Here is an 18,060-nt window from a genome sequence, read left to right on the forward strand (position 1 = left end):
TTATTTCTTGAAGATGTAATGGTGAGAGTTTATTTTACACCTAAAGTCTCACTCCTCCTGCTGCATATTTCATAATGAATAATAAACATGAGAGCAGCCTTGGCAGGCAGGTGGAGTTGGGAACCGAGGCACAGAGATCCCCAAGAAACTAGCGATTCCACCCAAAACTGAAACCCGAGCGGAGCAGAAGGCAGATGCTTTTTTCTACATGTTTGGCTGATGGATATTTTACACATCTCTATATGAGGGTAAGGTGCATACAGGTGATGTTGTTTCCTACTGGCTGAATAAATGATCCACCAATCATAGGATACCCACCATTGGCAGAATTTACATTGCACAGTAGCATGCATTCAGCAAAGTTTTTTCAATTTCTGTGCACAATACAACTTGTCACAGGCTCCTAATTTTCCAGCATGCGGGTCATTTTCTCTGACACCTATTTCCATGATCGATCCCGGAAGGCTTCTGATGTCACTCATTCTCTGTTTCTCTGTAGAACATTCTGGCACTGGTGGTGAATGAAGAGGAGCCGCTGAAGACAGGAATTGTGGTCCCCATGCCACACTATCCGCTCTATTCAGATGCCATTGCGCTGTTTGGTGCCACAAAGGTGGAGTATGTCCTGGACGAGGAACGCGGATGGGCGGTAAATGTGGACCGTATTCGGGAATCTCTCAGGACTGCCCGGAAACACTGCAACCCAAAAGTCCTGTGTGTTATCAATCCTGGGAATCCCACCGGTACGGACCCACCAAGACTGTACTGATTTGCCAGTCTTCACGGTCCACATGATTGCCCCAGCCAATGCACATGCAGACTGAGCCACCCAAAGATCCTATTCTAAGTCTGACAGATGTGGGCTCTCTCTAGGCCAGTGGTCTCCAAATTTCAGCCCGGGGGGTTGAGATGCGGAGTTTGCTTGACTTTATCCGGCCCTTGAGGCATTGTTCCTGTCACTGACACCAACAATAAGGCACTATTCCTCCCACTAACACCAACAACGGGACATAATTCCTTCCACTGACACCAATGACGGGGCACTATTTCTCCCACTGAAACAATGATGGGGTACTATTCCTACCCCTAATACAAAAGATCGGGCATTGTTTACTCTCACTGGGCACAATCCAGCCCCCCTAAAGTCTGAAAGACAGTAAACTGGCAGTTTGTTTAGAAAGTTTGAAGACACCTGCTCTAGGCTATCACTGACCACCCAAATTGTTGCAGGTAGAATGGTAACAATCATTTGAGTGTCATGTTTATCCCCTGATCGCTTCTCTGCCTTTTGGCTATGGTCAAGTGAAGTATCTGTTCTTATCTTTGCCCGTTAGGTGTGCTCAACCATCGTTCTGACCATCTGGCTGGGTTGGATGGCTGTATAGTATCCCTTCTGTTTTAATGTTGGTCTTGGGGGACCTTCCTCATGGGAAAGAAACTGAATTAAGCGCCCACAGGGTAGGAGGAGTATTTTCCTGGCGTAGGAGATTCCGGGGAGTCCAGTGGCTCCTGATTTTAGCGGTGTTACCTGGCCTGGCTGAGGGCTGGGAAGGAAGAAAGCCTGGGCTGTCAAGTGACCCCTGGGAATGGCGACCGAGGTGCTCTGAATATCACCATGGGTTGGGACCCCACTGTGAGGATGAGCACTAGGCCACAACACCACCTTGTTTTTTCTGCACCTCGCCTCATGGGCTAGACCTTTTGGCTAAGATGGGGCAATTTTTGTTTTCGTGTCACAACGTGTAGCTATTGCCTAGCGAAGTGGTCTCTAAAGTGCGGCCCTTTGATTTCTTTTATCTGGCCCTTGTTTTCCCCACTGTCAGTAACAGTAGGGCATAGTTCCTGCAATTGGCATCAACAACAGGGCACTATTCCTCCCACTGACATCAATGAGGGGGCACTATTCTTCTCATTGACACCAATGATGTGACACTATTCCTCCCACTGACACCAATGATGGGGCACTATTCCTCCCACTAATACCAATGATGGGGCACTATTCCTCCCACTGACACCAATGATTGGGAACTATTTCTCCCACTGACACCAATGATGGGGCACTATTCCTCTCACTGACACCAAGGATGGGACACTATTTCTCCCCTAATACCAAATATGACTGTTTACTTCCAGTGACACCAGGACATTTTCTACATCCGCTGGCCACAGTCCAGCCTCTTCTAAAGTCTGAAGGGCTGTAAATTGGTCCTATGCTTAAAAAGTTTGGAGACCCCTGGTCTAGCACATTGGCACTTTCTTTATTTTTTATTCAAGTTTGTCACTGCACTTTTTTTATGTCTACTTTTTTATGCGTAGACAGTGGTAATGGTTGGCTTCAGCTGATCACAGGGAGAGGAGTTTGTTAGGTTTTTTGGCTTGGTGGACCAGAGCACCTTGCCCCCATCAGCAGACTCGCAGGTCAGGGAAGGGTCTTTCCCATAGGAGGCCCGTCCATAATCCATGCTCCTGGCCCCTAATCTACAAGAAGCACATGGGGAGGGGGGGGGTGTAGTTCCGTTGGTTTGCTCCCTCTTTGGCAGGGAACCATAAGACACACCCTATTTCACTTTTTTGTGTGTGTTCACAAGTGCTTTTTGTCTCACATTGATTAAAAAAAAAAAAAAATCATCCTCTGATGTTTGCTGCACTGACTATCCAGCCAACCAATACAGAGAGAATATCTCAGCTTCAAAGCTTTACTTCAGCCTCATACACTCCACAACTCTTTTATCAGTCAAAGAATTTGTAATTTTGTAGAATCAAATCATGGACCTCACTATTACCTGGTGCAGTTAAGCGACCCAGCTTGGTCAAGGACACCCCCCACTTGATAATTGAACACTAAGTGAGCAGAAGGACTCTAATTAGGTCATCTCAGTGCTCCCCTTCCGTTCTGGCACAGTAAGCATGTTCACATGTTTGACCAACAGTACGTACAGGGGCGTACGTACAGGGGTCACAGGAATCGCAATTGGCACCCAGCCCCATGCTCCAGGGTGCCCGTGAAGCCCCCCTGTACAACTGGATAGGAGGACGGCAGCATGTAGAGGAACCAATCCCTTCATGTAGCCGCTAAGTGCCCAGTTCTCCTCCTCTCCCTCCCGCAGACATTCAGTGGCTGCAGGAGGGAAAGAGAGGACATCAGTTCCTCTACATACCGCTCCCGACGCCTCCCTATCCCTGTCCTGCTGCCCCGGGCCCCTGTGTGCTTCCCTGGGCCCCCCCCCGCCGGTTGCTGTGGGGTATCTGTCAGATTTAAGAGCGGGGAAGGGGCCGGTAAATGTGTCATTTATCGGCCCCTTTCTTGTCTTAATGAATAGAGTCAGTGATTTTTTTTTTATTATTCATTCATAGGTGGGGCATAGTAAATAGTTTTTACTATGCTTCAGTTTGTGAATAAATGGGAAGCTCTGTACAGAGCTATTCCTGTTCATTCATTCTGTGCAGCTGAGGCTGCAGAGAAAGGGACTGATGAATCTGCCCTCAGTCTCTTTCTCTGTCTCAAAAGTGAGACATCAGGGGTCTGTTTAGACCCCTGATATTTCACCAAAGCCCACCAGCAGGGGTCCTAAAAATATGTAAACACTAAACAAAAATAAAATTGTAAAATAATAAAATAAAATACAATAAAATAAAATGGTAAAAAAAAACAACAAAAATAAAAAACTACGGACACCAGTGGTGGAACTACCAGGGTTGCAAAGGTTGCACTTGCGACTGGTTTCTGGCGTTCTGCCACTGCAGGTTGACCCCAAGATGGCAGGAAGGTGGCCAGCTGCCGGATTGTAATAAAGGGTCCCACAATGGGAGTAAAGGGCCCCGGGATCAATGGGAAGGGCCCTGGTCTGAGACCAGGAGGGCCCTTCATGTTTTTTTGCACTGGGGCCCTGAAGGTTCTAGTTATACCTCTGACTACTGCGCAAAGTGAAAGAGCCCTGATTGGTTTAAAGCTTGGCCCCTCTTTCTCACAGTCTAAGTGCTGCTGTGCAGGGGGTGATAGTAGGCTGGTATCAGGACAGGATGACATGAATGCGCTAATGAGACAATATCCTTCTGTATGATAAATCTGCTTTCTCCTATCTGTTCACAGGACATGTACTGAGCAGAGACACTCTTGAGGAGATCATTAGACTGGCTGTTGAAGAGAATCTGCTGCTTTTTGCTGATGAGGTGATATTACTATTAACCATATTATTATTATAATATTAATATGCTTAAACAGATGACATCTCAGTTATAAATGAAGTCTAGTGTCACCCACTTGCCCTTCCTGCTGTGGTTCTGGTCTCTTTTTCCAAGTGTAGCGATGTGGACTGTAACCAGAAAGTTTCATACCTTCCAGTGTTTGTAATATTGTTTGCCCCGTGATTATTCGGCAGTCAGTGACCTCATACCTGTGTGCCAGCGGAGTGAGTTATGGGGCATATAGTCCTTCTGGAATCTGCTGCTTTACATTCCCATAACCTAAGACTACAAATCCCAGGGACCCTTGAAGTGGCCTGAAGGTTGCTGGGAGGGATGATAAAAGGAGCTTGGGAAGCCCGGGCACGCTCTCTTCCTCCTGGGCCTGACGTAAGACGGACCTCTCTGTGTGACAGAGAGAGAGGTCGCGGCCTACCACGGGGAACATTACTTCCACCATTAAGCCTGAGAGGCCGGGTCCTGTTACCCACTGAGGGACATCCTGTTACTAGCTGCCAGAGTGTCACCATCCATGTTCCTGTCCAGAAGACAGCGAAACGATTTGGGTCGTTGGTGAGAGAGCAACCTGCTCAATCTTTACCTATCCATTACCATCATTACCGAACACAGTGCGCACACATCTTTACCCAAGAACACTTTACTGAATTGCTGGAACACTGTACTCAGAAGCCTTAGGCCTACACTACTTGGAATGTATTGTTTGATCTGCCACCAAACAATTAACGAGCTCCAACTAGCTAGTGAAGAATAACAGATCTGCCACGTGGAACTCTACTGCCATCACTTATAGGAAGACTTTCAAGTCATAGGTGTGAGACCGGATTGCTGAGAGGGCGCCCCTTGCGGCTAAGTGCAGCGTACCCCTGGGAGTGAGACAGGGAGTACGGTGCCCAAAGGTGCACGGGTTGCCAAGTGCTGCTGCTGGGTAGCTGGATGCAGCTGGGGTGTGCTGCATAAGCTGATTGGGCAACTGTGCGAAGAGAGATCCCAGGTATAGAGCAGTAGATCAAACCAGGAACAGAGTCAATAGCCAGGCCAGGGGTCATACACAGCAGGATCAGTCCGAGATGAGGTACAGCAGGATAACCAGGAACAGAGTCAGTAGCTAGGCCAGGGGTCAAACACCATGACAATCAAGGTACAGGTACGGAGACTGGAGAATAGTCAGGTCCAAGCCAGGGGTCGATGCAGGCGGAGAGCAGGAGAAGTCAGGCAAGCCTGGTAGCAAACAGGAATCGGATACAGATAGCAGATACAGGGGGCACAGGAAGCTGACGATAATCCAGCAACCTGCATGCATCTGCAGCAGGTTTAAATAGGCCAGAGGGCGCCAATAATTACCACAATGCATGCACGTACGTCAGCGCGCACACGCCGTTGCGCACCTGCGTGCGCCTGTCGTCGTGCACCTGTTTCACCGGGCACAAGCATGATGGATACTGGCAGGATTGCCCGTCCTACGGCCATTACCCTGACAAAGCCTGTATATATATATATATATATATATATATATACACTACCGTTCAAAAGTTTGGGGTCACATTGAAATGTCCTTATTTTTGAAGGAAAAGCACTGTACTTTTAAATGAAGCTAACTTTAAACTAGTCCTAACTTTAAACAAATATACTCTATACATTGCTAATGTGGTAAATGACTATTCTAACTGCAAATGTCTAGTTTTTGGTGCAATATCTACATAGGTGTATAGAGGCCCATTTCCAGCAACTATCACTCCAGTGTTCTAATGGTACAATGTGTTTGCTCATTGGCTCAGAAGGCTAATTGATGATTAGCAAACCCTTGTGCAATCATGTTCACACATCTAAAAACAGTCTAGCTCCTTCCAGAAGCTACAAAACTGACCTTCCTGTGAGCAGATTGAGTTTCTGGAGCATCACATTTGTGGGGTCAATTAAACGCTCAAAATGGCCAGAAAAAGAGAACTTTCATCTGAAACTCGACAGTCTATTCTTGTTCTTAGAAATGAAGGCTATTCCATGCGAGAAATTGCAAAGAAATTGAAGATTTCCTACAACGGTGTGTACTACTCCCTTCAGAGGACAGCACAAACAGGCTCTAACCAGAGTAGAAAAAGAAGTGGGAGGCCGCGTTGCACAACTAAGCAAGAAGATAAGCACATTAGAGTCTCTAGTTTGAGAAACAGACGCCTCACAGGTCCCCAACTGGCATCTTCATTAAATAGTACCCGCAAAACACCAGTGTCAACATCTACAGTGAAGAGGCGGCTGCGGGATTTTGGGCTTCAGGGCAGAGTGGCAAAGAAAAAGCCATATCTGAGACTGGCCAATAAAAGAAAAAGATTAAGATGGGCAAAAGAACACAGACATTGGACAGAGGAAGACTGGAAAAAAGTGTTGTGGACGGATGCCAAAGGTGTGCAATGCTGTAATTGCTGCAAAAGGAGGATTCTTTGATGAAAGCAAAGTTTGATGTAAAAACAATGTTATTTCAAATACAAATCATTATTTCTAACCTTGTCAATGTCTTGACTCTATTTTCTATTCATTTCACAACGTATGGTGGTGAATAAGTGTGACTTTTCATGGAAAACACAAAATTGTTTGGGTGACCCCAAACTTTTGAACGGTAGTGTATACCGTATTTATCGGCGTATAACACGCACAGGCGTATAACACGCACATTCAGTTTAAGAGGGAAGTTTCAGGGAAAAAAACTTAAATTTTAATTAACCACTTGCCGACCGCCTAACGTATATATACGTCGGCAGAATGGCACGGGCAGGCAGAATCACGTACCCCCCCCCCGGTGCCAGCGGCGGTCGGCATCTGACTGGGAGCGTCGGGAGGCGAGGGGGAGACCATCCGATCGTGGCCCCCCCCTCGCGATCGCTCCCAGCCAATGGGAATCCTCCTCTGCCTGTGTGTAGTTTCACACAGGCAGAGGATGTGATGTCATCTCTCCTCGGTCTGGCAGTTTCCGTCCCAGCGCCGAGGAGAGAAGACATGTAAGTGCACACAACACAAACACACACAGTAGAACATGCCAGGCATACTTTACACCCCCGATCCCCCCCCGATCGCCCCCCGATCCCCCCCAATCACCCCCCCCCCCTGTCACAAACTGACACCAAGCAGTATTTTTTTTTTTTCTGATTACTGCATAGTGTCAGTTTGTGACAGTTACAGTGTTAGGGCAGTGAGTATTACCCCCTTTAGGTCTAGGATACCCCCCTAACCCCCCCTAATAAAGTTTTAACCCCTTGATCACCCCCTGTCACCAGTGTCACTAAGCGATCATTTTTCTGATCGCTGTATTAGTGTCGCTGGTGACGCTAGTTAGGGACGTAAATATTTAGGTTCGCCGTCAGCGTTTTATAGCGACAGGGACCCCCATATACTATCTAATAAAGGTTTTAACCCCTTGATTGCCACCTAGTTAACCCTTTCACCACTGATCACCGTATAACTGTTACGGGTGACGCTGGTTAGTTCGTTTATTTTTTATAGTGTCAGGGCACCCGCCGTTTATTACCGAATAAAGGTTTAGCCCCCTGATCGCCCGGCGGTGATATGCGTCGCCCCAGGCAGCGTCAGATTAGCGCCAGTACCGCTAACACCCACGCACGCAGCATACGCCTCCCTTAGTAGTATAGTATCTGTACGGATCAATATCTGATCCAATCAGATCTATACTAGCGTCCCCAGCAGTTTAGGGTTCCCGAAAACGCAGTGTTAGCGGGATCAGCCCAGATACCTGCTAGCATCTGCGTTTTGCCCCTCCGCCCGGCCCACCCAAGTGCAGTATCAATCGAACACTGTCACTTACAAAACACTAAACGCATAACTGCAGCGTTCGCATAGTCAGGCCTGATCCCTGCGATCGCTAACAGTTTTTTTGGTAGCGTTTTGGTGAACTGGCAAGCACCAGCCCCAAGCAGCGTCAGGTTAGCGCCAGTACCGCTAACACCCACGCACGCACCGTACACCTCCCTTAGTGGTATAGTATCTGAACGGATCAATATCTGATCCGATCAGATCTATACTAGCGTCCCCAGCAGTTTAGGGTTCCCACAAACGCAGTGTTAGTGGAATCAGCCCAGATACCTGCTAGCACCTGCGTTTTGCCCCTCCGCCCGGCCCAGCCCAGTCACCCAAGTGCAGTATCGATCGATCACTGACACTTACAAAACACTAAACGCATAACTGCAGCGTTCGCAGAGTCAGGCCTGATCCCTGCGATCGCTAACAGTTTTTTTGGTAGCGTTTTGGTGAAGTGCCAAGCACCAGCGGCCTAGTACACCCCAGTCGTAGTCAAACCAGCACTGCAGTAACACTTGGTGACGTGGCGAGTCCCATAAGTGCAGTTCAAGCTGGTGAGGTGGCAAGCACAAGTAGTGTCCCGCTGCCACCAAGAAGACAAACACAGGCCCGTCGTGCCCATAGTGCCCTTCCTGCTGCATTCGCCAATCCTAATTGGGAACCCACCGCTTCTGCAGCACCCGTACTTCCCCCATTCACATCCCCAACCAAATGCAGTCGGCTGCATGAGAGGCATTTTCTTTATGTCCTCCCGAGTACCCCTACCCAACGAACCCCCCCAAAAAAGATGTCGTGTCTGCAGCAAGCGCGGATATAGACGTGACACCCGCTATTATTGTCCCTCCTGTCCTGACAATCCTGGTCTTTGCATTGGTGAATGTTTTGAACGCTACCATGCACTAGTTGAGTATTAGCGTAGGGTACAGCATTGCATAGACTAGGCACACTTTCACAGGGTCTCCCAAGATGCCATCGCATTTTGAGAGACCCGTACCTGGAACCGGTTACAGTTATAAAAGTTAGTTACAAAAAAAAGTGTAAAAAAAAAAAAAAAAAAAAAAACACATACAAAAATATAAAATAAAAAAAAAAAGTTGTCGTTTTATTGTTCTCTCTCTCTCTATTCTCTCTCTATTGTTCTGCTCTTTTTTACTGTATTCTATTCTGCAATGTTTTATTGTTATTATGTTTTATCATGTTTACTTTTCAGGTATGCAATTTTTTATACCTTACCGTTTACTGTGCTTTATTGTTAACCATTTTTTTGTCTTCAGGTACGCCATTCACGACTTTGAGTGGTTATACCAGAATGATGCCTGCAGGTTTAGGTATCATCTTGGTATCATTCTTTTCAGCCAGCGGTCGGCTTTCATGTAAAAGCAATCCTAGCGGCTAATTAGCCTCTAGACTGCTTTTACAAGCAGTGGGAGGGAATGCCCCTCCCCCCCCCCAACGTCTTCCGTGTTTTTCTCTGGCTCTCCTGTCTCAACAGGGAACCTGAAAATGCAGCCGGTGATTCAGCCAGCTGACCATAGAGCTGATCAGAGACCAGAGTGGCTCCAAACATCTCTATGGCCTAAGAAACCGGAAGCTACGAGCATTTTATGACTTAGATTTCGCCGGATGTAAACAGCGCCATTGGGAAATTGGGAAAGCATTTTATCACACCGATCTTGGTGTGGTCAGATGCTTTGAGGGCAGAGGAGAAATTTAGGGTCTAATAGACCCCAATTTTTGCAAAAAAGAGTACCTGTCACTACCTATTGCTATGATAGGGGATATTTACATTCCCTGAGATAACAATAAAAATGATTAAAAAAAAAAAAAAATGAAAGGAACAGTTTAAAAATAGGATAAAAAAATAATAATAATAAAGAAAAAAAAAAAAGCACCCCTGTCCCCCCTGCTCTCGCGCTAAGGCGAACGCAAGCGTCGGTCTGGCATCAAATGTAAACAGCAATTGCACCATGCATGTGAGGTATCGCCGCGAAGGTCAGATCGAGGGCAGTAAGTTTAGCAGTAGACCTCTTCTGTAAATCTAAAGTGGTAACCTGTAAAGGCTTTTAAAGGCTTTTAAAAATGTATTTAGTTTGTCGCCACTGCACGTTTGTGCGCAATTTTAAAGCATGTCATGTTTGGTATCCATGTACTCGGCCTAAGATCATCTTTTTTATTTCATCAAACATTTGGGCAATATAGTGTGTTTTAGTGCATTAAAATGTAAAAAAGTGTGTTTTTTCCCCAAAAAATGCGTTTGAAAAATCGCTGCGCAAATACTGTGTGAAAAAAAAAAATGAAACACCCACCATTTTAATCTGTAGGGCATTTGCTTTAAAAAAAATATATAATGTTTGGGGGTTCAAAGTAATTTTCTTGCAAAAAAAAATTATTTTTTTATGTAAACAATAAGTGTCAGAAAGGGCTTTGTCTTCAAGTGGTTAGAAGAGTGGGTGATGTGTGACATAAGCTTCTAAATGTTGTGCATAAAATGCCAGGACAGTTCAAAACCCCCCCAAATGACCCCATTTTGGAAAGTAGACACCCCAAGCTATTTGCTGAGAGGCATGTCGAGTCCATGGAATATTTTATATTGTGACACAAGTTGCGGGAAAGAGACAATTTTTTATTTTTTTTATTTTTTTTTGCGCAAAGTTGTCACTAAATGATATATTGCTCAAACATGCCATGGGAATATGTGAAATTACACCCCAAAATACATTCTGCTGCTTCTCCTGAGTATGGGGATACCACATGTGTGAGACTTTTTGGGAGCCTAGCCGCGTACGGGACCCCGAAAACCAAGCACCGCCTTCAGGTTTTCTAAGGCCGTAAATTTTTGATTTCACTCTTCACTGCCTATCACAGTTTCGGAGGCCATGGAATGCCCAGGTGGCAAAAAAACCCCCCAAATGACCCAATTTTGGAAAGTAGACACCCCAAGCTATTTGATGAGAGGTATAGTGAGTATTTTGCAGACCTCACTTTTTGTCACAAAGTTTTGAAAATTGAAAAAAGAAAAAAAAATTTTTTTTTCTCGTCTTTCTTTATTTTCAAAAACAAATGAGAGCTGCAAAATACTCACCATGCCTCTCAGCAAATAGCTTGGGGTGTCTACTTTCCAAAATGGGGTCATTTGGGGGGGGTTTGTGCCACCTGGGCATTCCATGGCCTCCGAAACTGTGATAGGCAGTGAGGAGTAAAATCAAAAATGTACGCCCTTAGAAATCCTGAAGGCGGTGATTGGTTTTCGGGGTCCCGTACGCGGCTAGGCTCCCAAAAAGTCCCACACATGTGGTATCCCCGTACTCAGGAGAAGCAGCTAAATGTATTTTGGGGTGCAATTCCACATATGCCCATGGCCTGTGTGAGCAATATATCATTTAGTGACAACTTTGTGCAAAAAAAAAAAAAAAAAAAAAAAAAAAAAAATTTGTCACTTTCCCGCAACTTGTGTCAAAATATAAAACATTCCATGGACTCAACATGCCTCAAAGCAAATAGCTTGGGGTGTCTACTTTCCAAAATGGGGTCATTTGGGGGGGTTTTATGTCATCTGGGCATTTTATGGCCTTCAAAACTGTGATAGGTAGTGAGGAGTAAAATCAAAAATGTACGCCCTTAGAAATCCTGAAGGCAGTGATTGGTTTTCGGGGCCCCGTACGCGGCTAGGCTCCCAAAAAGTCCCACACATGTGGTATCCCCGTACTCAGGAGAAGCAGCTAAATGTATTTTGGGGTGCAATTCCACATATGCCCATGGCCTGTGTGAGCAATATATCATTTAGTGACAACTTTTTGTAATTTTTTTTTTTTTTTTTGTCATTATTCAATCACTTGGGACAAAAAAAATGAATATTCAATGGGCTCAACATGCCTCTCAGCAAATTCCTTGGGGTGTCTACTTTCCAAAATGGGGTCATTTGTGGGGGTTTTGTACTGCCCTGCCATTTTAGCACCTCAAGAAACGACATAGGCAGTCATAAATTAAAGGCTGTGTAAATTCCAGAAAATGTACCCTAGTTTGTAGACGCTATAACTTTTGTGCAAACCAATAAATATACACTTATTGACATTTTCTTTACCAAAGACATGTGGCCGAATACATTTTGGCCTAAATGTATGACTAAAATTGAGTTTATTGGATTTTTTTTAGAACAAAAAGTAGAAAATATCATTTTTTTTCAAAATTTTCGGTCTTTTTCCGTGTATAGCGCAAAAAATAAAAACGGCAGAGGTGATCAAATACTGTCAAAAGAAAGCTCTATTTGTGGGAAGAAAAGGACGCAAATTTCGTTTGGGTACAGCATTGCATGACCGCGCAATTAGCAGTTAAAGCGACGCAGTGCCGAATTGTAAAAAGTGCTCTGGTCAGGAAGGGGGTAAAACCTTTCGGGGCTGAAGTGGTTAAGGAACTTTGAAGCAAAATAAGGGTCAGTGCCCATCTGCAGCCTCACCATTGCAAATCAATGCAGCCTGATCAGTGCCCATCTGCAGCCTCACAAGTGCCATCAATGCAGCCTCATCAGTCCACATCAATGCAGCCTCACCATTGCCATCTATGCAGCAGCCTCACCATTGCCATCAGTGCAGCCTGATCGATGCCCATCTGCAGCCTAGAGGGGAGGGGGGGGAGCACCGACAGATTACATACAGTGAGAATCTCTTATGATAGACAGAACAGTGGTCCAATGGCGGCCCAGGAGACGGGACTTCCCATTACAGAGGCCGCCAAGTAAACAGGAGATTCTCACTGTATATAATCTGATGGTGCTCGTCCCGCCCCCCTCCCTGTCCCCTACAAGGCAGCTAAAATTGAAGTATTGGCGTATAACACGCACACAATATTTGCACCCGATTTTCATGGTGAAAAAGTGAGTGTTATATGCCAATAAATACAGTGTATATATATATATATATATATATATATATATATATATATATATATATATATAAATAACACCAGCGGGAGATTAGCTCTCCCATGAATATAGCATAGGCTGTTTGGATTGCATTTATCTCAGTGTGGCCACAAGTGTAGTTAACTGAAACATCCCATAGAAGGTGACCTAGGATCTGAATGTAGTGTACTTTTGTGTATATAACATTATTCATTGTTCAACCATTGCTGTGTTTGGGAGAAGTCTGTTTGCTGAGTTGGCGCTGTTATCACAGCTTAGCGGATTTACTCCTTTCTTTGTACAATAACTTTTCCTATTTGATTTAAGTAAAACATTTCAGAACCTTATACTATTGAGTTGCTTGATTCTTGCTTATAGTATTAACAGGATGTCTGAACCCAGAGTGTCAGGTGGGTTGAAAGGTTCACTTGGTCATGGCTGTGCAGATGAGCAGGTAATTCTTAGCAGTCCTCAAGGGGGGCAGTGCTACACAAGCAAATTGAAAATGTGTGTGCGCCCCCTGCCTTCCCAACCTTTGTGTGTCCAGCAGGGATGATCAGAGCTTCTCATAATGTCATCTTACTCTCTTTAATCCTTTTGACATGTAGCAAGGTCACCGGCCTCCTTCGGTCTAATGAGGACCTCCAGGGCCAAAGATAGCTGAAATCCTTCTGTATGTGGGGGGTTGTGAGGCATAGTGGGTGCAAAGATGGTGAAAGTCATTGGGCGTCAGACACTTCTTGGATGTAAAAGAGGTTTTATTTCTCTTAACAGTTCTTTTTGTATTTTTGGGGGGAGAGAGGGTTAGGGGTAACCGCTATCACATAAAAGAGTACCTGAACTGCAACACCGACTACTGCGCCTACATCCTCAAATGCCCATGCGCACTCATCTATGTTGGCAAAACAACCGGCCCTTTTAAAAGGAGGTGTCAAAAACACAGAAGCGACATTAGACTCGCCCTGTCTAAAACAGAAGAGGATATACAGATTGACCATAACAAACCGGTGGCTGTGCATTTTTTCAAACACAGACATCAAACACACGAACTAAGGGGAATGGTCATAGAACATGTCCAACAGCCCATCAGAGGTGACCATGACCGTCAACTGCTACAACGTGAAGCCTATTGGATCCACACCCTGGGCATGGTGCATCCTGGAGGACTCAATGCCAACCTATCATTCACATGCTTCTTAAACGAGAGATAACGGACCTGTGTTCTTGACTTGAACGATGATCAAACTATTTTCTCTTGACCACTGAGTTCCCTTTTTCTTCTTTTTTTTTTTTTTCTCTGTTTCTTTCTTTCCGTCTATCTTGGCGATGATCTGATGACGAACCCATGGCAACTTATTTCGGGATTACTTTGTAATTACTGTGGCTACTTCACCTGCATTTTTCCCTGCAATATTCTGTATGTACTTTGAGTTTCATTTTGAACTTAGCCTAACAGGTTCTCTGCATCGAGGTACAAGCCCTCCTCTCTACCTCCCTTTACTTCTCCACTTTCCCCTCCTCCTTCCCCTCCCCCGTTCCCCTTCTCCCTCCCTATTCCCACCTTCCCCCTCCCCTTTTCTTCACCCTTTTTCCTTTACAACCCCCACCCCCCCTCTTTCCTCTTTTTTCTTTTTCTTTCTTATTCTCTTTTTCCTTTTCTTTTCGTTTCTTTTCTTTCATTTGATTTTCTTGGTTTCTTTTCATTTTCTTTTCTTTTCTTTTGTTTCTATTTTTATATTTCACTTTGTTTTTTCTCTTAATTATTTATTATTTCTCTACTATTTCTTTATCATTATTTTGTCTGCTATTCTCACTTTGGCTTTCATAACTCTTTGGTCCCACTTCTTTTCTTTTTCTTCTCCTTTCTTTTTCCTTTTTCCTCGTTCCCTTTTTCTCTTCATGCTCGCACCCTCTCTCCTCTATTCGTTCGCACTTCTTGGTCCCTCATTCTGCGGCTGCTTGCTTCTTTCGCGTTCACGTTCCTCACTACACCTCTCTTGCCCACCTCCCTTGATTGGACATATTCTGCCCCATGGGAGGGGTCCACCGACGTCACTCGTTTCCATGACATCGGTGGCCCCAGTACAGCAGCGTCCCTCCACTCGGCTACCACCGGCACAACGCGCATGCGCAGCCGGCGGTGGCTGTTGTAAACCCAGCATCCTCGCACTAACGTCACACGCTGGCTACACCATGGCGCCCCGGCACTATAGCGTCCCTGGTTGCCTTGGATACCTTCCGCTGCATTGCACAAGCGCGGCCCTCGATCACTGCCGTGTTCTGCCCCACAGCTTCCAATCCCTGCACTGGCGCCGATATATAGCAAGATCGTGCGCTGTATCCTGATGCTCCCTGAAAGCTGGTTTGTCCCCACAGTGATTGGGGACCCACGCCTGAACACCAATAGAAAGGTATTATAAAGGCACTATCAGCATGTCTTTTTTCTAATCCCTTCTTCTGTTATGTTTTTTCTTAAATCTGTGATTTTGTGCTAATGTATTTGAATTATTTGAACTGTTTTGGCGGGATTTGTGATGTCATACCAGTCTGGGGGTGGGAGGAGCTTTGTTTTTTTTTCTTCTTTTTTCTGCTTTCTCTGATTGGTTGATGGTTATCTAAATTCTTTTCACTGTTACCCCACATTTATCACATACCTGACGAAGGGGTCCTGCGTGACTCCGAAACATTGCACTCTCCTTCTGTTGTGATCATGCAATAAATAACCCCTTTGGACGCTATTTATGTTGTTCCATGGTGTGCTGGCAAATATCTTCACCAGGGTTAGGGTCAGGACACCATTAGATAGTTGCAAATTTAATTAGCAGACTCTGAGACTTCAATAGGGGGACAGCCATGCAGGGAAAGGCCTCCAGCAAGAAGTCACATCTGCACGTGCAGGAACGCTGTCTCCTATGGCAACAGTCTTTAACAGTTCCTAACTCAAATGTAACAGTTCCTTCAACTTCACTACAGCTGCTTCTTATAGTTCTTCAACACTGAGCTCCCGGTCTCTCACTAGACCCTCTGATTCGCTATCTCCAAATCCCTTGAGCTCCTCCAATGTTCACGGTGGTATCTTCCTCAAGCGTCACCCCCGCCTCTCTGCTAGGTCTCTAGCTAGGCACTCCAGATTCTTCTCAAGCTTCACCCCTGCTGGCTGGGTCCCTGACTTGATCACCGCCTGAAGTTTCCCGATTCTCCACCGAGTTCGGTGGGAATGTGTCTCCGGTACTTGCTTCAGTTACTCACTGTGGTCCCTGGTAATATGGCTGTCGGTCCCTTTGTGGCGACAGCTTCCCTTCTACCTCCGACCACTGACAGGTTCTTCGGGCGACAGAACCGTCACTTCTCGTTGGACTGCAAGCCGCAATCCCAACCCCGCGCTGCTCCCTTGCTTCTGGATAGGCCCTCACACAGCCTAGCAGCCAGACGCCCCCTGGGATAGGCCCATTTCCCGGCCCAGCTACTGGAGGGCAAATGACACATGTCCACCCAGAAAGCCGTGGCACAGAACATAGATCACCTGACTCCACCTAAATATATAGGTTCTCCCAGCAGGCCAAGGGATTCAAGAAAACCCCTGCCCATTGGCTGAGATACCCCACATAACCATACCCATAACCTGACCTTGGGATGCCCTTCTACATCTAGTACCACCAAGTACCCGGCCACCTAGAGGTACAAGAGAAAAGGGCAACAAGGCCAAACTTAGGGAGAAATCAGTAGACCTCTATCCATCAACCAGGATGACTACTGCTGGCAAGTAAATTTGTGAGGAGCTCCCTGCCTAAACTATAGGGTGCTACAGACACATTACATGGACAACCAATGATGAAACAAGAAGGCAGAGAGAGCAATAAAAAAAAAAAAAAAAAACTGGCACTCATCCACTCCATCAGAAATCGACCACATCAGGTACCTGCAAGAAGAGACAATTTGGCAGGTTGTCTTTGTATTGTTATTAATGCTTAGGTTCATGAATCCCCCCGTTCCCTAAGAACTCTCCTGCAATTCCCATGACTCTCCTGAAACTGCCATGACTCTCCTAGAATCCCCTGGAACACTCTTGAATCCTTCAGAACTTCCCTGTAATCTCCATTACTTTCTTGAAACCCCCCCCATGACTACTCTCCTAGCGATGCCCTGGGAGTCTCCCAGAAACCCAGGGACTCTTCTGAAACCCCTCAGGGCTCTCTTGGAAACCTCTGGACTTTCCTGGAATTCCTCAAAACTCTTTTGAAACCCCCAGTACTATCCTGGAATCTTCTGGGACTCTCCTGGAATCCATCAGAACTCTCATGGAACTCAAAAAGACTCATCTGGTACCACCAGGACTCTATGAGAATCCTTAGTGACTCTCCTGGAACCTGCAGAACTCTCCTGGAATCCCCCAGGCTCTCACAGAATCCCCAGGGACTCTCCTGGAACCCCCCAAGGCTCTCCTGGGAATGCCCAGGACTCTTCTGGAACCCCCCAAGGCTCTCCTGGGAATGCCCAGGACTCTTCTGGAACCCCCCAGGAATCTCTAATGCTGTGTACACACGAGCAGAATTTCTGACAGAAAAAGTCAGACGGGAGCTTTTCATCGTATATTCCGACCATGTGTATTCCCCATCGGACTTTTTACGTTGAAAATTCTGATGGACCTAGAAAGAGAACATGTTCTAAATTTTTCCGACAGAACTATTTCCTATCAGGAAAACCGCTTGTCTGTATGCTGTTCCGATGTACCAAAAACGGCGCATGCTCTGACGCAAGTACGAGACGGAAGCTATTGGCTACTGGCTATTGAACTTCCTTTTTCTAGTCCCACCGTATGTGTTGTACGTCACCGTGTTCTGACTTTGGTGTGACCGTGTGTATGCAAGACAGCTTGAGCAGAATTCCGTCTGAGAAACCTTTAGAGTTTATTTCGACGGAAAAAGCGCTTGTGTGTACACGGCATAAGACTCCCTAGGATTTAAACCCCCTCGAGCTCTTCTGAAATTCTCCAGGACTTTCCTAGAATTACAAGGGAGTCTTCTGGAACCCTCAATGACTCTCCTGGAACTCCCCAAGGCTCTCCTGGGAATCCCTGAGACTCTCTTGGAATGCCCCAGGAATCTCCAAGAACCCATAGGACTCTACTGGGAATTCTCCATAGGAACTCTCCGGTACCT

At 45.9% G+C, this 18,060-nt stretch overlaps 1 protein-coding gene across 1 annotated transcript in view; it reads left to right on the forward strand.

Moving 5' to 3' along the window:
- Positions 1-18,060, forward strand: part of LOC141145557 (alanine aminotransferase 2-like) — a 48,712-nt gene that overhangs the window by 19,698 nt on the left and 10,954 nt on the right. Inside the window, exons 5-6 of the mRNA XM_073632347.1 lie at positions 500-743; positions 4,091-4,170. Of these exons, the coding sequence (XP_073488448.1) occupies positions 500-743; positions 4,091-4,170 (324 nt within the window). The remainder of the gene's footprint in view (positions 1-499; positions 744-4,090; positions 4,171-18,060) is intronic.

The sequence above is a fragment of the Aquarana catesbeiana genome, linkage group LG05 (genome assembly GCF_042186555.1).
Source record: "Aquarana catesbeiana isolate 2022-GZ linkage group LG05, ASM4218655v1, whole genome shotgun sequence".
Classification (NCBI taxonomy): domain Eukaryota; kingdom Metazoa; phylum Chordata; class Amphibia; order Anura; family Ranidae; genus Aquarana; species Aquarana catesbeiana.